At 33.6% G+C, this 22,714-nt stretch overlaps 1 protein-coding gene across 9 annotated transcripts in view; it reads right to left on the bottom strand.

Annotated features, from left to right (window-relative positions):
• Window positions 1–22,714, bottom strand: part of DOCK7 (dedicator of cytokinesis 7) — a 200,771-nt gene that overhangs the window by 58,688 nt on the left and 119,369 nt on the right. For 6 of the 9 annotated variants that reach the window (XR_006734166.1, XM_045547862.1, XM_045547864.1 and 3 more), the window contains 8 exons: window positions 15,999–16,088; window positions 14,646–14,741; window positions 12,315–12,455; window positions 12,106–12,219; window positions 10,538–10,708; window positions 7,022–7,161; window positions 6,660–6,829; window positions 5,466–5,620 (listed from right to left, as the gene is read on the bottom strand). Coding sequence is in view for 8 of the 9 variants with exons in the window: in XM_045547862.1 (XP_045403818.1) it covers window positions 5,466–5,620; window positions 6,660–6,829; window positions 7,022–7,161; window positions 10,538–10,708; window positions 12,106–12,219; window positions 12,315–12,455; window positions 14,646–14,741; window positions 15,999–16,088 (1,077 nt within the window). In the remaining variant the exon portion in view is untranslated. Of the gene's footprint in view, window positions 1–5,465; window positions 5,621–6,659; window positions 6,830–7,021; window positions 7,162–10,537; window positions 10,709–12,105; window positions 12,220–12,314; window positions 12,456–14,645; window positions 14,742–15,998; window positions 16,089–17,256; window positions 17,350–22,714 lie in introns of all 9 variants that reach the window. The other 3 variants (XM_045547866.1, XM_045547870.1, XM_045547869.1) reach the window with 2 other exon arrangements.

Here is a 22,714-nt window from a genome sequence, read left to right as displayed (position 1 = left end):
CTGCACTCCAGCCTGGGCCACAAAACAATACCTTGTCTTTAAAAACAAAAACAAAAAAACCCAGAAAGCAAAAAAAGAACTTTGGGCACAGATGGCTTCACCCATAAGTTTTCTAAACATTCCAAGAACAAATAATTCCAATCCTAAACAAGTACTTGCATAGAAGGGAATAAAAGAGAAAACTCCCTACCTCATTTCAATTGGCTAGCTAACCTTGATTCCAAAACCAGAAAAGAACATTTTGAGAAAGAAAAATTGTATGCAATCTTACTTATGATTATAAATACACAAATCTTAAACAAAATATTAGCAAATCAAATCCATCAGGATTTCAATGTTGGTTTAACACTAGAAAATCCATTTAAACCAACAACATCAAAAGATTAAAAAGCAAAATAATATGACTATCTCAATAGATACAGAAAAAGCATTCAATAAAAATTCAACAATTCATAATTAAAAAATAAAACTCTTAGTAAACTAGAAACACAAGTGGATTTCCATAATATAATAAAGCATATCTTAAAAAACCTAAAACTTACAGAATATATATTTAAGAATGAAATGTTGAAAGATTTACCTTTAAAGATACAGATTATCACCACTTCTATTCAACATTGTACTGGAGGTGCTAGCCAATACAGTCAGTAATGAAAAAAATTGAAAAGAAGGAACTACATTGTTATTATTCACAGATTACATGATTATACACGTAGATAAAAAGACTCTATAAATGTGTTATTAGTTTAGGAATTCTTTTTTTTTTTAGTAAGAGACAGGGTCTTCCTCTGTCACTCAGGCTGGAGTAAGTACAGTGGTATAATCATGGCTCACTGCAGTCTTGAGCTCCTAGGCTCAAGTGATCCTCCCGCCTCAGCCTCCCAAGTAGCTGGGAGTATGCGCATGTGCCACCACATAAAGCTACTTTTTTAAATCTTTTGTAGAGACAGAGTCTTGCTATGTTGTCCAGGCTGGTCTCGAACTCCTGGTGTCAAGTGATCTTCCCATGTTAGCCTCCCAAAGTGCTGGGATTACAGATGTGAGCCACCATGCCCAGCCAGTTTAGCAATTCTTTTGGAAATACAAATTATTGTACAAAAATAAATTCTATTTTCACATAAAAGCAATCAACAGTTAGGAAACAGAAGTTTTGAAAAAGATACCATTTGTAACAACATTAAAAAATATCAAGGACCAATAATAAATCTACAAAAGATATGCTAGGCCTCTTTGGTGGAAACTGTGAAAGTTTATATATTCACAGACATTAAAGGCAGCCTAAACAATGGGGAGATCCACTGTGTTCAAAATTAGAAGATTCAATAGTGTAAGAATATTAATTTTCCCCCAAATTGATCCATAATTCCATATAATGTTAACCAAAATCCTAATAAGTTCATTGGTTTTTTGTTTTATTTATTTTAGTGGAACTTTGCAAGCTGATTTAAAAATTTGTGCACAAATACACAGGGCTAAGAATTAGCCAAGAAAATGTTTAAAAATGTATAAGGACATTCTCTACATAATAGACCATATAAAGGCAGTACTTTATAGCAGTAGAGAAAATGTTCTTTTAATAAATGGTGCTAAGACAAACTGGTATAATATACATAATTAATTAATTAACCTGGACTCTCAAATTATACTGTACATAAAAAAATCAATCCCAGGTAGATTTTAAGATCAGATGTAAAAGGAAGAACAAAAAAGCATTTAAAATATAACATAGGAGAATACCTTCAAAGTATTGAAATAGGAAAAAATTTCTTAAATACGATACAGAAAATACTGTAAAAAAAAAGATTGACAAATTTAAGTATTTTAAAATCAGGCATTCTAACTACCAAATTCATCACTAAGTGTGTAAAACAGCAAGGCACAGAGAAGAGATATCTGAACCACTTATAACTGACAATGGATTTGATCTGGAACTGTGGTCCCCATGCAGACTGGTATCAGTCTGCAGCATGTTAGGCACTGGGCTGCAGAGCTCCGCTGCCCACCTCCCCTTCCATGGAAAAATTGTCTTCCATGAAACTTAGGAAATGGGGGGATTGTATTTATAACCACTCTCCATCACTGGCATCACCGCCTGAGCTCTGCACCTGCATCTGCACCGCCCCACCCCCATCCCCACTGTGGAAAAATTGTCTTACATGAAACTGGTCCCTGGTACTAAAAAGGTTGGGGGCTGCTGAATAAAGTCCTAAAAACCATTAAACAAAGGCAGACAACCAGATGTAAAATGGGCAAAAAACTCTAGACACTTCAAAAGAGAAAATTTAAATATTCAACATACATATGAAAAAATGCAAAACCTCATAAGCCATCAGGGAAATGAAAGCTAAAATGAGATACAATTATAAATGACCAAACTGGCAAAAATTTAAAAATCTGGCAATTCTAAGTATTACTGAACATGTGAAGGAATGGGAACTCTCATACTGTAGGTATAAGTGAAAATTAAGACAAACCCTTTGGAAAACAGTTGGGCATTATCCTGTAGAGATGAAGACACACATATCCTATGACCCAACAAATTCTACTTCTAGGGAATATCCTAAATAAAAGTGAATACATGAAATACAGGATATACAAAAAGGAAAGACTCTACAGGATTGCTATTTGTAATAATCAAAGAACAGAAACTACTCATGCATCTATCAATAGAATGGGTAAACTGATCTAAAGTCAAACAATGGAGTATCATACAGGAATGAAAATCAGTGAATTGTAGCTATATATTATAACATGAATGAATACTAAAAAAACATTATGTAAAACTAAACTAGTATTTAGTGACACAAACTTTGATGGTAACACTATATACAAAATTAAGCAATTATGTCATTAGTCAAGAAGTGAGTAGTTTGATGGGTAGCTTGTGGCTGAGGAAGAGCATGCTATGGATTTCTGGAGGGCAGCCCATGTTCTCTCTTTTGTCCTGAGTGGTAATCACAAGGTGTTTATTTTCTAATGTTTTGAAAACTTGTTCATTTATGTTTCATGTACTCTTTCATATGTAGTATATTTTACAAAAGAAAAGTTTAAAAAATTAAAAGGTCAATAAAACTGAGAATAGTGGTCATTCCGAGGGGAAGGAGAGATGGAATTGAGGGTAGACTGGTCACTTCAAAGGTATTTTTAATGTTTGATTTCTTAAGCTGGGCAGCGAGTATACTGCTGTTTCTTTTATTATTATACTTTGTACATGTACTTTATATATTGTTTTATATGTATAATGTCACCAAAAGTACAAGTGATAAAAAAGTTGATAAACTGAAATTTATCAAAATTAAAAACTTTTACACTGCAAATGACACCATCAAGAAAGTAGAAAACATAATCCATTGAAAGGGAGAAAATACTTGCAAACCACATATCTTATAAGGGATTTATATCCAGACTATATAAAGAACTTTTTCAATTTAATAACAAGATCTAAGATGAATAACACAATTTTAAAATGGCAAAAGATTTGAATAGACTTTTCTCCAAAGAAGATACACAAAAAAAATGTGCCAATAAGCACATGAAAAGATGTTTAACATCTTTAGGTACTTAGGAAAATGCAAATCAAAATCATAGTGAGATACCATTTCCTATCTACTAAAGGTGGCTAATCAAAAATCTGTCTTTTTGATTAGCCACTTTCAGTGACAAGTGTTGGTAAGGATTTGGAGAACAGAAACTCTTATTCATTGCTGGCAAAATGAGACATGGTGCAGCCATGTTGAAAAAAAAAAGAGTTTAGAAATTTCTCAAAATGCTAAATGTAAAGATACCATATGACCCAGCAAATCCACTCTTAAGTATCTACTTAAGAGAGATGAAAACATATATGCATGCAAAGATGTACACTAATGTTCATAGCAGGAATATAACAGCAAAAAGTGGAATGACTCAAACTAGTACAACCTCTATGGAAAGTAATATGGAGATACCTCAAAGAGCTAAAAGTAGAACTACCATTTGATCCAGCAATCTCATTAATGGGCATCTACCCAAAGGAAAAAAAAAGACATTCCACAAAAAAGACATCTGCACTAGAATGTATATGGCAGCACAATTTACAATTACAAAGATGTGGAAACAATCCAAGTGCTCGATACAAGAGTGGATTAATAACATGTGGTACATGTATACCATGGAGTACTACACAAAAAACAATGGTGATCTAGTACCTCTTGTATTATGCTGGATAGAGCTGGAGCCCATTCCACTAAGTGAAGTATCACAAGAATGGAAAAACAAGCACCACATGTACACACCATCAAATTGGTATTAACTGATCAACACTTATGTGCACATATAGTAGTAACATTCACTGGGTGTCAGGCAGGTGGGAGGAGGGAGGAAGGGATGGGTATATTCACACCTAATGAATATTCATTCCCCGCACTGTCTGGGGAATGAACACACTTGAAGCTCTGACTCAGGTGGGGTAAAGGCAACAAAGGCAATGTAACCTAAACATTTGTACCCCTGTAATATGCTGAAATTAAAAAAAAAAGTGGAAATGATCCAACTGTTCATCAACTGATAAATGGATAAACAAATTTGGTATATCAACACAATGAAATACTACTCAGTAATAAAAAAGGAAAGAAGTATTTATACATGCTACAACATGGGTGAAGCTCAAAAACATCATGAAGAAGCCACATACAGAAGATCACATAGCATATAATTCCATTTATACGAAATGTCCAGAATATGTAAATCTATACAGATAGAAAGATTAGTCACTATCTACTACTGGGGTAGGCATAAGGATTCTTTTCAGGGTGATAGAAATGTTCTAAAATTAGCTTGTCATGATGGCTGCACGTCTCTGTAAATATATTAAAAACCATTAAACTATACACTTAAAATAAGAGAACTTTTTTATATGTAAATGATATCTTAATAAATTTATAAAAAGTTGTCAAGTAAGGCAGCTTCCATAAATAATTATTGCATTTTTCTGAAAGAATGTCATTTATAACTTTTAGAACTTGATCTTGCTCTATTGGCAGTTTGATTCCTCCCTGACTCCACATCCTTCCCTCTTTAAGGGAGGAATAGTACAGTGGCATAGGAAATATTAACTTTTTGAAAACAAAAAAAGATTTCTTCACAGATAAAAAAATTCTCAACTGCTAAATAACCAAGAATATTTCTTAGGGCTGACAAAAAATAAAATGGATTTAAAAATAAAGAAAATGAGTTATATATAGTGAGGCAATTTTCAAAATTCTGAATGGATAGAAAACATGGCTTTATCCCATAAACCCTGAAGTAATAGTTTTTGAAACAGCTTGGACAAGATAGGTAATATTTTGGGAACTTTAATGTTTTCATAAAATAGATAAAACTAAGAGTACTTTTGCATCAGCTAATACAATAATCTCAGTCATTTAAGGGCACATCCTTGTAAATATTTGTCTTTCCAGAAAAAATTTCTGTAGGAGGATTGTTTTTACCGTTGATGTGAGGAGGAAACTGCCAGGCCTTGTTAGTTGAGGGACTGATGTTCCTGCAATTGCCATTGCAACGGTCTGGCTTATCATGTTTCCACTGTCACTTTCAAAATCATCCGTCGCTATACAAATTGGTCTTCCTCGTTGATTGTGAGTTTCTGGAGGAAAATAACCCCCCAAAATAAGTAACAAAACTGTTTAGCTCACCTAATAGTTATTGAACATGTAGTTCCTTTTCCTATTCTCTATTATTCTTTAAAAGAAAAACATGTTAACATGTAATATTTATCATCAGATCTACTTCTTCTAGAAAATATTTTAAACATTTTAAACAATAACTCATTCTTATGGTAATAATTTATAGTTTTAGAGAACTTTAACTTGCTAATAAAAGATATAGTAATATAAACATTTCTGCCTTCAGCTAAGGAAATCTATTTTAGTGATAAAAATACTGTGAAGACTATACTCAACTATCAGTCCCTTAAAGGCAAAAAGTTGGTTATCTTTGTAGCATCAGCATCTGTCAAAGTTCTTAATACACATTAGGTACTCAGGAAATGTTTTTGTTTTACTGAACTGGAAGTACTTTACTAGGCTAATTGCTAATTTAAATTCCTTCCTTCACCCTAAAGAAATATTGTTGCAACCTAAATTCTACATTTATTTAAATTCTAAATTTGAGTGAATTCCAATTTAAGTAAATTCTAAATATGGAAAGTAAGATGAATAAAACTTTGGGAGTTCTAGTTTTGAAGAAGCAACATAACTTCAACTTGTTAACCCAGTGCTGGCAATAAACATAATTCTTGATACTCAGATGAATATTAATTTCAATTATATATATGAATAAAGCTGAAACAGAGGGTAGAAGACAGCTGTCAAGTTTTCTTGTATTTTTTTCTTCAGATGCACAGTACATATTCACACAAACAAACCTATTTCCTAAAAGGTAGTTATAGAATGTCATGAAGTTATTATTTTTAAATTCATCATAAGAACCACTTACAGGAATCTTATGCTGAATTCTCTCATATAGTCAAAATTTTTCAGCAATATGGTTAAATATTTATAGTTTATTTTTATCAGTGTACATTTGCTTATTTTCCTAAAATAAGATCTTAACCTTGAGATAGTTTCTAACACTTTTAAACATTGAGCTTTGCCTTTAAAATTTGTCCTAATTATACTAAGTACCTGTAAAATCATGCAGCTGAGGTACAGTTTCCATAATAATACCAATTAGAGGTAGATACAACATGGCCACCCGAGCCTTTATCTGAGGGTCAGAGTACCGTGGGTCTGAGTCATGACTGGATAGTAAATTGTGTACCATATTGATGACTTTCTTATGCAATCCAAACAGTCTATTTAAAAAGAAGATGAAGAAGAAAAGAGTAGTAAGGTCACCGAGATTAGTTAATATCTTTAAAACAAACAGTAAGTCATGGTACTGAAAATATTTTGTTTAATTTAACTTGTAAGTGTAAGTGGAATAATTCTGTCCCACTGTTCAAAATAAAATTGATATTGTATAAGGCAAAAACTGATCTACTCACCCTTCAGCATCAGGGTCTAAAATGACGGCGAGCTCTGTCAGCACAAGTCCTGCCAAATAATGCTGTTGGCGGAAAGGCACAGACAATTCGAACATATTTGCAATCTTCTGGTCTTGTACATTTGTGGAAAATCCAGAACTCTGTTGGGGAGTGAGGTAGAACAAAACTATATCAGCTGTGCAACAAAACATCCTACAGAGCATTACAACAAGTGAAATGTGAGTATTATTTGAAAGCAAGATAAAATTTACCTATGGTAGTTTATTTTATATTACTATTATTAACATTTGAAAAGTAATACTCATACTTTTGGTAAAGAAAACTATAATGAAATTATTGATTTGATCACTTTATTACTGAAATAAATTAACATTAGGTCATTAAATATGAAATATCTGATTTTGGATCAAAAGTTTAGTTTATTATATCTCAAACAAGAAGCAGTACAGTTAATCAAAGTATGTGCTTAAACTATGGACACAGTTTTGCCATTTTAATGGTAGATTATTTATGCCAGCAGCGAGAAAGCCTGGAAAGCGAGTGGTGATGAAATCTCAAAAGGTGTTTTCCAGAGCTTGTTGAGAATTGAATGCTTTTCCTTGCAAGAAGTGGTCCAAACCCTGGAAGTGGTGGTAGTTGGTGCAAGGTCTGGTGAATATGGCGAATGACACAGTTTCCAAGTCCAGCCTGTGTAGTTTGAGCAGTATTGTTTGTGCGACATGTGGTCAAGCACTGTCCTACAAGAGGATTGGCCTGTCTCTATTGACCAGTCTTGGCTGCTTAATCACAAGCATCCTCATCATTTTGTCCAGCTGGTTGCAGTAGACATCTGCTGTAATTGACTGACCAGGTTTCATGAAGCTATAGTGGATAATACCAGTGCTGGACCACCAAACAGATATCATCAGCTTTTCTTGATGAATATTTGGTTTTGAACTGTGTTTTGGCACTTCACCTTCATCCAACCATTATGCTGAATACTTGCAATTGTCAAAAAGAAGCCATTTTTCATCACACATAACAACGTGGTATAGAAATGGTTCGCCTTTATGTCGTGACAGAAAAGAAAAGCAAGCTTCCAGATGATTTCTCTTCTGACACTCATTTAATTCATGCAGTATACCCATCTATCCAGCTTCTTTACCTTGCCAATTTGTTTCAAATGGTCCAATACTGCTGAAATAGTAATGTCAAACCTTGCTGCTAATTCACAGGTAGGTTGAGATGGATTCATTTCCACTACAGCTTTCAATTCATCATTATCCACCTTGGTCTCAGGTCACCCACATGGCTCATTTTCAAGATTAAAATCACCAGAATGGAACTTCGTAAACCATTGATACACTGTGCGTTCATTAGCCACATTCTTCCCAAACACTTCGTTGATATTTTGAGCTGTCTGCATTGTATTGGTTCCATGACAGAACTCATATTCGAAAATAACACAAATTTTTGACTCTCCATAGTTTCACAAAAATTGCTCTTGAAAAATGTGAAAGAAAATCACAAGGCAAAATGTGTATTTGAAAGACTGAGGATATACTTTCACAATACACATAAAACAAGAAGTGTCAAAGTGAAATGTCAGAGATATCAACTGTCAAGCTTAGTACTTAAGGAAATCGGACATTTCATACTTAATAACCTCAATCATTAATGGAAATTTTAATTAGTTTCAATTTCCTTTTTCTCAAATTGAAACCTTTCCATATGCATTCTCCTTATTTTTTTAGCCACTTAATGCTTCAGTATCATCCTCTGAAGGAAGAAAAGGCAACTAAATCCAAATGATATACTAGGTACTCACCCCAGATTGTAAGAGAAAATATTCATAGTCAAGGCTATTGTTATCCAGAGAAATTCTATACACCAGCAAAACTGTTTTTCAGAGAACATACTACCTTTGGAAAATTAGTATCATTTTGTGGTCTACTGAGTTTAAAAAGTTTTTATACTGCAAAATAGCATCCCCCAAAATATATTCCATATTCAGGAACACCCATGTGGGGTTTCCTAGAACAAGAACAGATTTCACATTTCTTTTTTTTTGAGACTGAGTCTTGCTCTGTTGCTTGCCCAAGCTACAGTGCTGTGGCATCAGCATAGCTCACAGCAACCTCAAACTCCTGAGCTCAAGCAATCCTCCTATCTCAGCCCCCAAGTGGCTGGGACTAGAGGTGTGCACCACCTCACCCAGCTCAGATTTTAGATTTCTCTATGGAGAAATCATCTGCCTTATAAGTATAGCATACAAAAATTTTCCTGGACCTCTCCTTCCTCCCTCCCACAAAAGAGTGATGTGTCTATTCTGTTTTAGAATCTGAAAATTATGTAATTAGATGAGAAAGTGGTCAATAAGATAATGGAAGAAATTCTATGAGAATTTCCTGGCTGAATGAGATGTTCAGTAAGGACTGAGATGTAAACAAATGTGCTTCATTTAAGGTTTTAGGAACTGTACCTATGATTGATTTATCCCTAACTGTGTAGCCATATCTTTGGCAGAGGATAGGGAAAGAAAGAAAAAGATTAGCCTTATCCATTATAGGAAATGTGTTCTAGCCACTCTGTGGAAATAGGAATATCCAGATTTTTTGCAAAGAAAAAATGAAAAGTTGTGGGTAATCTTTGATGTTTTCTAGTCTTTTTAAGTGTAGTTTAAATTTTTCTTCTATCAAGCATATGAGATTGATCTACCCTAGGGAATTCTATTCAGGAATTACATATCTTGAAAACAAAATTAAGAGCTTCAGATCAACTTTGACTTTAGACATTAAGAGCTTAAGGAAGTAGCCTGATTGCTTTACAAATAACAGCAGAAAAAGTGTTTCACTGGAAGAAGGAAAAGCTAAGCTTCTTTGATACTAAAACCACAAAATACCTTAATCTCAACCTCTATGACAGGATATACATATTAATTGCTAAAATAACATTTTTTCATCTTTAGAGAAACTACTAGGTGTTGAAGTCAAGTGCTACCCACTAAAAAACCTACAAATGTTCATCTAGTTTCCTTTAGGGTTTCTGGATAAAAGAGAGTTAGGCAGGGCTTTGTAATGCCTGCAATGCAGTTGGATTTCCTTCTCTGCTCACCTATGCTTCATTCCCCTTCCTTTCACAGGTATTGATCACCAATAAACATCTTGCATCTGAGACTCATTCTCAGTGTGTGCTTCAAGAGAACCCAATTTGTGAAAAAATCTAAATAAGTGAGTTTATTTAGGTGAATTCATTCACCTGCACATAAATCTGTAAAAAGAATACAACATAATCATTAAGAACTTGAGCTTTAGAATAAAGCTTTGGTTCAAAGCCTGGCTCTGCCACTTTTTACTCAGTGATGTGTGTTTCTGTTTTTCATCTGTAAAATGGATATAATAATAGAACTTACCTCCTAGAGTTAGTTTGAGGATTACATGAGTTAATACTTATAAAGCACTTAGAACTGAGCCTATCATAGACCTATTACTCAATAAGTATTAGTTATAAATTTATATGTTCATACACTTCGCATACCTGAGATGTCGCAGAAGAAACAGAAGGTGATGGAGATGCAGGTGGAGTAAGTAAGCTACAGGGTAAGTTTAATGTAACATAGTGCTCATGGCTGCAGATGATTCGTAGAAAATCCAGCCTCAAGGACACCAGGACACTTGGATTTGGTAATGAATAAAGCTTTGAAGACACCTTGTAAGTATTGAATAAATAAGAGGACACCAGTTGAACATATTATTTCTCTAATACTAACACCAGAATTATAGATTAAAGAATTAAAGATTAGTGCTCAAGGGTAATCTTGGGTTTTGTGGTTTAAATAACAGTTTGAATCAATTTTTTCCAGAGTTAAGACTAAAATTAAAAATTTAGAACTTTTAAGGTTTACTGTATAAATTCATTTAACTAACCTAAAGGCATATTCTTATCCAATAAAGTATTAATATTTCTACTTCTCAAAAATACACTTCATGAGAAAGTATGCCACCATGATAACTTCATATTACTTCTTAAAAAAAGAAATTATCCATTCTTTTTATAGCATTTTGCAATTACCTGTATTTATGGTTATCTATTTGACTATTTTCCCAGTTACATCATAAGCTACTTGAGGAGACATACTATAAACTAACTTAGTAGCTTTAGTATTCCTAGGGTTTACCCCAATGTTTAGCAAATATAGGGGGTCAGTGCTTAAAGAATAAAAACAGTTTTGGTAGCAACTGTACATAACATTTTGGGGGGAATGTAAAACTAATACATATGTGCTGCAAATACTTGCAAGTGTATCAGTGCCAATGCATAGTATTAACTTTTCTGACTATTAAAAGAAACAAACATCCAATAAAACAGATCTTCAAAACTCTAAGTATTAGACAACCAAATAGAAATCTTGACCATTAGTTTCCCAAAACTAATCTGGGTCCACCCGGGAAGTGTTTCACAAGCACTGTGTGTTCCTCGCCCCTACCACCAGGATTCAAACTCCTCAATAACTCTGAGTGAGACCTAGAGATTTGTATAATTTTCAAGCTCCTTTAAAATGAATAAAACAATATCAGCTATTTGTAGAAAAGTTCCAGGATGCTTTTTAGTTAAGTAAAGGTAAGATAATGAATGACATTTGGGACTTGAGTAAACATGTGTCCATAATTCCAAATTCTACAATGTTCAGGGTTGCATTAGGAGGAATACACAGCAAAATGCAACTGCTTTAAAAATCAATCAGGATACAAAAGTTCAGTTAGCTGTTCATTCAGTATAAATGCTACACTTGCATGGCATCTCGAGGATGCTTTACATTGACATTACTATTTACTTAATGATGTGCTCCAGAATGGAAATTAAAGAGTCATGAGAGGGCCAGCACAACTCAAGAAAAGCTGGCTGTACTTCTATCAGCTTGCCATAGTACTTGCGTCCTGATAAAACAAATGTAATTTATTTTTGCCTTACTAATAAAAATGTTACTTTATGCTAATTTTTGTTTTAACATCAGTATATTAATGTGCTCCTGAAGGTCTCTTAGCTCCAACCCTGAAAAGAGTTAACATAGTATTTAAATTACTTGATTACTGATTATGTATTACCTGTTTATAGCAGGACTTTATTAGGCTAAAAACAAATCCTCTGTCCATAACAGACAATAGATCATTGAGAAAGAATGCAAGGCTTGTATTGAGTCTTTCAACCATTTCTGTGTCCTGGGAAACAGAATATAAAGCAAAAACAAATAAAAGTATGGTAGTTTAATCTTAGCTTGAAAGAGGTAACTGAAAAGAAAAAGTTACCTCATTACCTTCTGAAATCGTGAAACTATATCACTAGCAATTGTGCTGACAAGAGCAGCAATGTCATCCATGAAACGTTCTGGAAAACGACTTTTCCTTGGAGCATCAAGTTTATCATTAAAGTATAAATGGTGTACCATGCTCTTTACCTGAAAAAAGATATAAGCCATTAGTTTAATTTCTTATGGATATAATTAACAATTTCAATGACTCTAAACACTTGGGCTATTTAAAAATGTGATTTAATTGATTACTAAAACACCTTTAGCTTCTCAAAATATTTAAAAAAAGTTTCCTACAATATTTTGCATGTGCCAAGGAAATATCAACCATAATACAACTCAATCACTACATCACCGTCAGAAAATTATCCTGGCTATTGACAGGGAAAAAATTCTGTGTATGTCAAAAGAAAAAAATTTCACCCTTAAACTTTAATTAAATTTTTTCAAGACTCAGTAATTTTGCCATTCCATATCCCCCAAACTGTAAGCTTTAAGAGGTCTTCACTATAGTGTCTTCAGCATCTAGCATATAGCATCATACGGTGGGTATATAATAAATATTTGATGACTAAAAATTAATAACAAAATGTTAATTAAAAATTAACACAGTGATTTAAGTTTACAAAATTCTTTTAGATGTAGATTTTTTATGACAATAATGTGGTAATGGTAAAAAGCATTTTAGACTTTAAATTCAGGGAAATTGAAGCTAAGCTTCCTATACTTCCTATACAGCTCAGCCAAGTCTTAAATTGCAGTTTTTTAACTATTTAAGAAATCTGAACATATATATGACTATAAAAAAATAAGTCAAAGTTACAGTTCTTATATTAAAATAAAAACACATGAATTACAAATTTAGTGTTTATTTTCTAGGGAAAAAATGAGTTGTCTGTCACTTATATATGGTTCCTAATTTATTTTTTCTGTAGATTATTAAATCTCTAGAAGAAATGTTTTCTATCCCCAATATAGGTAACATTCAATGCTGAGAATCACCCTATGCCATACTATGGAAGCTCCTTTTGTTTCTTTCCTTTCTTCCTTTCTCTTTTTTTGTTGCTTTCTTTTGTTTTCCATTGTTTCTTATTTATTTTTTTACATACTCCTTTTTTGGAAGAAAAAGTTGCAGTGATTTCAGCTTTCTACAGGCTGGAGAGGAAAGTGAAGAGGAAGGTCCCGAGTGCTAGAATGCCTAGGTTAGAATCAACAGCTCTGCGACCTATAAGCTGTGTAGACTAAGACAAGTTACTCAGCTTCTTTGTGCCTTGTTAATACCTAGTCCACAGGGCAGTGCTAGCATATTGTACCCACTTGATAAATGTTGTTGCCTTTGTTTATGTACACGTGTGTGTATGTATGTATATACACACACATATACAATACATGTTTATATATACAGTTAACCCTTGAACAGCACCACAGGTTTGAATTGCATGTGTCCTCTTATACATGGATTTTCTTCTACCTCTGCCACCCCTGAGACAGCAAGACCAATCCCTCCTGTTTTTGCTCCTCCTCAGCCTATTCAATGCAAAGACAATGAGGATAAAAACTTGTGATAGTCCACTTTTACTTAATGAACAGTAAATATTTTTCTCTTTCTTATGATTTTCTTAATAACATATTCTTTTCTCTAGCTTATTATACTGTAAGGATACAGTCTATAATACATATTACATACAAAATGTCTGTTAACTGTTTATATTGACAGAAAGGCTTCTGGTCAAGAGTAGGCTATTAGTAGTTAAGCTTTTGGGGGGGGTCAAAAGTAATATGTGAATTTTCAACCACATGAGGAGTCAGTGCTTCTAACCCCTGCATTGTTCAAGGGTCAAATGTATATTTGTATTTATTAATTAAAATATTAATTTATTTTTAATATCATTTATTGAATTAAGCAAAAACTACTGTTGGTTTTTTATTGGCTGGAACTGACATTTCCCTAAGAGCTTTTGAGCCATATTATAGCAGTGGGTATCTATAAAGCTCTTTTTATCTTTGGTATAAAATCTACAATACTGCCATTGTATATTTATATGTTCAGACTAGGAAGGAATGTATCACCAATTTCCTTTAAAAAGAGAGCTAGCTTCTGCAACCATCCCTGAAAAAACAGAGTTAAATTGAGCCTCACACTTTATAATTCTGCCTAAACTGGGCTGAGTATTCACAGTGTTTATTTACAGATGAAACACCTGTAATTTTGTCTTAGAGGCAAATGGAAAACCGTATGATGTGCAACGGAAAAAGATTTCTAAGATAAAAATTGAGCTAATACAAAATTGTTCACTAAGGGAAAAAATTTTTAAAGAATATGCTTAGTTTGCTCACCATTAACTCAAAAAAGAACCAGGCTTGTTGCAAAGCTGACTCCCGAACGCTGCCACTGCAAACAACCCACTGCAAAGCCAGCTCCTCATGAAAAAGCTATCCAGAAGTAAATCCAAAGTTATTATCAAAGTCAAATATGCTGATAACATAAACCAAATAATAATGCAAATACAAATGAAGATATAATGAGAGTAAGCAAAATAACGCATGTGAACCATTCAATGATGCAGTGAAGACACCCATTAACGAAACGGCTATTTACGCATGTAAGACAGTGGTATGCTAAACAGCTGAAAAAATTACATGTTATCTTGGAGTAAAATGTAATTTTAAAAGGACAGGTAAAAAATAGCCTCCTAAATTGTACCTGCAAACAAAAACTAGACCAAAAACTTACAGTTACAATAAGATCTTGCTTGTGCCTTAAATACATATTTTAACATATGCAAATATGCTCATGAACTTTGCTGGTACAATTTAGAAAATACATTTAAAAATTTAAACTTTGCTATAAGCCATTAATTTTCAAGTTTTCAGGTAAAGTCTTTTTAAAAAAAAATCGCAGAAAATTCCTGCCTTATAATGGATATGCATACAAAGCATTTGCAAAGTAGTGTATATTAATATGAAAAAGGACTAACAAAACTGTGCATAAGGGAAGCAAATCAACATATCTTACTAAGAATTTTTCTAACTCATCTTCCTTTCCCTGGAGATTTAAAACACAAAACAGAAGCAGTTACCGAAACAGAATTAAGAGTCGATACATTTTTTTGGTACTAAAATTTGATGATCAAATTTGAATTCACTAAACTCTAAAAACAGTCAGTCCCAAAGAAATAAACATTATCAGAATGTAAAAGAGCCTACACTGGAAAGGTATGCCCCAAAAGGCATCAGAAAAACAATGTTTGCTCAGTTTTTTTGTTTTTTATTTTTTATTTTTTGAGACAGAGTCTTGCTCTGTTGCCTGGGTTACAGTGCAGGGGCATTGTCATAGCTCACTGTGACCTCAAACTCCTGAGCTAAAGTGATCTTCCTACCTCAGCTTCCTGAGGACCTGGAACTACAGAAGTGTGCCACCATGCCCAGCTAATTTTTCTATTTTTAGTAGAGACGGGGTCTCGCTCTTGCTCAGGCTGGTCTCGAACTCCTGACCTCAAGTGATCCTCCCACCTTGGCCCCCCAGAGTGCTAGGATTATAGGCATAAGCCACCGCACCAGCCTCAGATGTATTTTTAAACACAATGCAATTATTATAATATCTCATACTGGTTATATAAAGAAATCTTATATCTATTTTATTGTTGAAATTATTTTTCCCCTCTTTGCATTGTCTTCATATGAATCTACCTTTTTAGTTGGTAAGCGTCCCGTTAATGTTTGTAAGAAACTTGACGTCTCTGTGTGCGAAGACATACGATTACAACTTCGATCCATAGCCTATGGAGTGAAGATGAATGAATGACGAGATAACATTAACATCTGCAGTGGATGACTTTGCAGCTCAAGGACTATGTACAATTTTAAAATAGAGTTTTATTGTGGTTTCAAAAACCATCTATTTTACTCTTCATCTCATTTTCACCATTTTAAGCTGCTTTAATGACAATGCATTAGAAGTATCAAAATGGCTTCTGTATGATTTTAGTCTTTAAAAAGATGAGTATTTCAATGTTATTTCATTTTATAATGTTCAGAGTGCTGCAAAGAATGAAACTTTGTGTGATCTATACACATGCACATATCTAGTAAGAATATATAAAAAATAAAAACATACTTCTCAACTGGTCTCATACTGAAAAAGAAATCAAGAATTTTGTACTCAATAAAGAAAATAAAAAGTTTAGAATGATTTCTTTGAGTTTTTCACTATTATCAAAAACCACTTTTCATGTTTGCCATATACTACATCAAATATAAATAATTTATAGTATTAGATAAAAATTAAAATTTTTCTTCAAGAACAGAATTTTCATCTAAAGCCAACACACAGATGAGAAGTATATTTTGAGGTATCATGCAGTATTAGCTATCAAGCAACTAGTCTTAAGTAAGCAAAATCTAATTTCATACTTTGCAACACCATACAAATTAAAATAGACTTTTGCTTCTGGAATTTAATCTTATGGCATGGGGTCATACACTGTTCACATTTAATTTCAACTTACTACCAGTCTTTCTAATCGGTGATTATGAAGAAAATGACAAAATAATAAATGCTAAATCAAAATGGTACAATAGCTACACTTGAAACCAAAAGCAAATGGAAAACTGTTGGGTTTTTTCCACATAAAAATTTTTAAAAATTCCTATTAAAGATGTGCTACCCCTAAAGAAGAAACTGTTAAAAAGCCATTAAGTGCATAAGCAGCAGGCACTGAAATACTAATAAGGTGTATAAGGAGGGAAGGAGGAGGTGATAGGAAATAGGAAAGAAGAGCATTACTGGTATATTTGGTGGTATTCATGCATAGTAGTTGGAAAATGTGCTAAGTAAACAAAACACACACTTGGAAGCAAGCCACTGAAATCACAGTATATACTAAAAAGTAATGGTCTGAAGGGAAACATCAGCAACCAATAAAGAAACCTCTAATGTAAACACCACCTGTGTTGATTCTGCACTTGGACTGGGGTTGGATCCCCATGGGGCAGCTTTTGGACCACCAGTGTTAACCCAGGAATTGGAGCGATCTAAACCCTAAGCATATAATAGAAAGCAGTTGGAAAGGAAAGAAATATTACATGTTGCATGCTATAAATTATTCTTAAAGAAATCCAGACCTTCCAATGCAAACATGTTTTTAATTAGTACTGTTAAAGCAACCAACATTTTTAGGCCCTTATAGAGTATTAGTTCACCGAAATTACCTTATTAAAAAACATAATTTTTTAAAAAAATCACCAAGAACATTAAGTATAGAATGGTAATGACTCTTTATGTAAAAACCCCTTTATGTAAAGTACCCCTTGAAGTATCAACAACTAAAGTTCCCATAGCACCACATACCCTGAACTCTCTTTAAAGACAGTACAAGTTAGCAACAGATAATTTCCTCTGTATCTGAGGTTTAAAGGAAAAAATGGAAGAAAAACATTCAATTCTTTGCTAAAAGACTTTAATTTCATTCCATCTCTCATCAACTGAAAACTACTATGCAGTGGAATTTCATAATTCTATTTGACCTAGCCTCCTCTTTTACTCTCTTTTAGAGACTGATAGGCGAAATTAAGTAAAAACTTAAGAAAAAAAATAATACCTAATATTTGCTCCTTCCTAATAAAGGTAGTAGATGTGGGCCTGTGTTCAGTTTTATTGTACTTGTAATTAAACATAATGGGCTACTATTTTATACAAATATTATAAGGGAAAACATTATGCTGGGGTTGTCTATAGGAATTATATCTTCACCATCACCTTCACCAATTTAAAGTTTCTTTAATATGCTACAAATATATATGACCAGAAGTGAATTATGCCTGTCTTTTTCTGAAAAGGGTTACTATGATTCTAGGTGAAGGGAACAGAGGCTTTACTTCTACTTCCTAAACCTGACCGAACATCAGAATTACTTGAGAAGCTTTATAAAAATTCAGATTCTGGGCCCTACCTCCAGAAATCCTGATTCATCAATCTGGGATGGGAAACTGGGAATCTGCTAATTAGAATTGGAGCAAGTTGTAAAAGATTTTTAGAGGATTATTGGGTTAAGAATAACAAAGAAAACACAAGACAAACTGACTAAGTATATCAGAGCATGAATATGGACCCAAACCAGAAAGCACCAAAGGAAGGACAGGTAAAAAAGAAAAAAGTGGTAGCAAAAGCAATCAACTCTGTCAGGACATTAGTGCCACCTGGTAAACTTAATAACAACAGCCACACAACCAATGTGCAGGGCCCCACCTTAAAACAATTAAATCAGAATTGCTGGGAGTAAGGCCCAGACATCAGTATTTTTTAAATACTTAAAAAGTTTAGAAAAAGAAGAAAAATAAAAACTGTAACTCTCAAGGGCTTAGGTTTTAGGGAGACTATTTCCTATGTTTTTTCCTGTTTTTTTTCCCCCCCAAATATAAAGAAGTTGAAATGATGGTACAATAATCACCCATTTCTCCTCATTTTTGACACTGAATGTGTAAAATGGTAGTTAAGGTTTAAATCTAGGCTCTCATGCTTACTAATTGTAAAACCTAAGATAAATTACTTAATCACTTTTTCAGTTTCTTATCTATTAAATAGGAATAATGATAGTATCTCCCTCATGTTGTAAGGATCAAATTAAATAACGGAAGTAAATTACTAAGTGCAATGTCTCAAATATATTAATAGTAAACTCTCAAAAATAGTTTTTTGTTTGTTTTTAGAGACAGGGTCTTATTCTGTTGCACAGGCTGCAGTGGCCTGATCATAGCTCACTGCAACCCTCAACTCCTGGGTTCAAGTGATCCTCTTACCTCAGCCTCCTGAATAGCTAGGACTATAGGTGTACACCCCCACACCTGGCTAACTGTCTTCCTTCCTTCCTTCCCTTTCTGTCATTCTTTCCTTTTCTTTCTTTCCTTCCTTCCCCCCCCCTTTCTCTTTCTCTCTCTCTCTCTCTCTCCACTTCCTTCCATTCTTCCTCCTTCCCTTCCTTTTTTTTCAAGAGATAGGGTCTCACTATGTTGCCCAGGCTAGCCATGGCTAGTCACAAACTCCTTGCCTCAAGCAATCCTCTTGCCTTGGTCTCCCAAAGTGCTGGGATTAGAGGCATGAGACACTGTACCTGGCCCTCAAAAATAGTTTTTATAAAAACTTTCCATACATATTTTTCCTAAAATGCTTTCTAGCAAAGCAATTATATAATATCTAAATACTAGTAAAATTATATAGCTAGTTTGTTCAAAATAGAACACCTGCCTTCTCAGAACCCCATTACAATGTTTCAAATAAAAGTAAATCAACAGGCATTTGTTCTTCACATCAGTTAAAACAAAATTTTCATTAGTCTCCAAAATTATGTCTCCACTGCATAAGTGTAAAATTCTTTCTGCCACATTCAACTTTTACAGTCACTATTCATGTTATAAAAATAACAAAACATAAGCATTTGATCTTTTCAAAATTATTATTGTGCTCTTCTCTCCCACAAATTTCCACAAAAATAACTTTGCTATGCTCTTAAATTCACTTTTTAACCATTAATAATTTCCTTTAAAACAAAGGTACATAATAAGTGAGAATAAGAAATAAATCTCACTGTGCTATTATATTTTGTAAATACAATACTGACGCTCTGAACAGTTATAATAACATCAGTCAAAGCTGACTATTTAAAGAAAACCTGTGGCCAATTATTTGCTAAAACAAATAACTTGTATAATTCAGGTGTTATAAAGCTAAAAATTATATCAAACAATTCTTAGTTAAGCAAACTCATCACTGATGTTTACTAACATAATAACTTTATGTTTGCTGATCTCCAACTAACATAGAACAGATTAACCAAATGTGTGCACATGTGTATGTATGTATATGTATGGGTTATTTTGCCAAATCCCAGTAACATTATTAATTTTGTCCCTTAGATTAGCTCCTTTGCAAGGACCATATTGTATCTGATTTGACATCAACATTCACGTTATTACATACAAAAATCTGGTTTTATATCTACAAGTCCTCGGCATAGTGCCTAGCAGAGTAAGCACTGTGTTTGAGAAATAAATGAAAAACATACGAGGTGATATATGAGAAAGAAACTACATATTAGCGTAAAATTCCACCAGCATTTGATTAAAAGCAATAAAATTCAAGCCTAATGTAACTATATATTTATAGAATAGAATGTTAAAATACTACTAGGACTAAAAAGGCACAGATAGTTTTGGCAAAATAAATATGAAGAAAGTCTCACAAATATGTTTTTACAGCCTTTAGAGTAATAAAATCCTGTTTATATTACATAAATATTCTTGAATTTTAGGAGTTCTGTATTTTATATTAGGGAATGAAGTATAACCAAAACTTTAATAAAGTCAAATCTCTGAAGATCTTTAAATATATAATCAATCCTGATAGCAAACAAAAGCATAATTAAGTTTAAAAAAAGTAGTTTATTCTTTCTATGGTTACTCATACTAACATTCATTCATTGAATAAGTATCTATTGAGCACCTTCAATATGCTGGACATCACAGGTGCTCTGGAACAAACATTCCTGCCATCATGAAACTTATACTCTGGTGAAGGGATATATACACTAAAAAATCAACATAACAAATAACTGATTCACATGCTACTTTAAAAGGTTGTAAATGTTACGAAACAAAAAACAAAACAAAAAAGCCCCCCCCCCCAAAAAAAAACCCATAGAATAAGGGGATTAGAAGTCCCAGGGCCAAGGCAGGGGAGAAAGAGCCACTGGTTATACATTTAAATAAAACAGTCAGAGAAGACCTCATGGGGAAGGTGGCTCCGTGAGTAAAGACTTAAAGGAGCTGAGGTTGTTAAGTCACAGGAGGATCTTGCTCAGAAAAATGACATAACCTGACTTAATTTTTTGTGTGTGTCTTAAATTTTAAAAGAAACATTCTGGTTGCTATGCTGTGAACAGAGTGTAGGGTAGAAGCAGGGAAACCATCTTTCAGTCTATACATTCAGGGAGAGATAATGGCAGCTCAGACCAAGATAGTAATACAGAGGTGGAAAGAATTGGCTCTACCTTTAACATGTATCCAAATCTGAACAAAAGGAATTAGAAAAAACAGCTAAGTTTAGAATTCCAAAGAGAGATCTGTACTGGAAATATAATTTTGGGAGTCATCAGCATAAAATTTATATGGTACTTAAAGCCATGGGACTTAATAAGATCACCAAGTCAATGAGTGTTGAGAGAAGACAAGAGGAGGTAAATAAGGACAGAGGACTGGAGCATTTCCAGATTAAGAAATGAGAAAAGGAGGAATCCACAAAGAAGACTGAAAATATATAACTACTAAACTTTAAAGAGGAAAATCAAGAGAGTGTAGCACCCTGGAAGTCAAATAAATAAACCAAGAAGAAAAAAAGAATCTAACTACATCAAAAGCTGCTGGTAACTAAAGTAAGCAGAGTTCTGAAAATTATTCATAGCCACTGGATTTAGCAACAAGGAGGGCAGTAGCAACATTAACAAAGCCAGTTTTGGTGGAAGATGGGAGGAATATTTTATTGAAGTAAAGAGACAGGGAGTAAAAGAAATGGTACATAAGTATAGAAAGCAAAAAAGATAGCAAAAAATAGCAAAGAAGATAGCAGTGAAAATGGAAATACCAGAAAAGACTTTTTTTAATATGAGAGAATAATAGCATGCCTGCATGTGGATGGGAATAATTCAGTATATAAGGAAAAACTGATGATACAAGAGAGGTATGAAAGAACTGCTAGAGTGAGGATTTTGAGTAGTTGAGAGAGGATGGGAGTTTGTATACAGTGAAAGGAATGGATTTAGAAAAATGAATTGTTCATCTATAGCAGAGTATTAAATAGTAGAGAGTAGATGGTAGCAGGTAGCTAGATACAATGCTAAAAGTCTCTGAAAGTTTTCTTCTGACGGCTTAGTTTTCTCAACAAAATAGGATAAAGTGAATAGGACAGAGGGAGAGGTGTTTGGAGGTGTGAGGTAACAAAAGACATCATGAAATCGTTTCCTTGGAGAGTAGGAAAGTGAAGAGAATACAGAAATATAGTATACTTGCCTGACAGCATTAAGGCTCTGTTGAGCTTCACTTCAAATGAGACCAGTCATCATGGTATTTTGCAAGCCATGTTCTGCTCCACAGGTGATAACATGGCATAGGCAGTCAATTGGGTTTAACTATGTTTTCACGTTTGGGAAGGATGAGGGGAACTGAGATACCATTATGATGGGAATAATTATAATGACTGATCACAAAGGCTGGCTAAGGAGGAAGAGAGAGCATTAAGGGGATGAGGCACAATAAAAAGGTCACAGCATCAAGAGATTAGAAGTTGCAGAGTAGAAAAATCACTGGAGTTGGGGTACTAGAGAGAAAAACAGGAGATAATAGAGAACAAGTTGCAT

Source organism: Lemur catta, chromosome 3 (genome assembly GCF_020740605.2).
Source record: "Lemur catta isolate mLemCat1 chromosome 3, mLemCat1.pri, whole genome shotgun sequence".
Taxonomy (NCBI): Eukaryota; Metazoa; Chordata; class Mammalia; order Primates; family Lemuridae; genus Lemur; species Lemur catta.
The sequence above is the reverse complement of the archived record's forward strand: the minus strand, read 5'-3'. Positions and strand labels throughout refer to the sequence as shown.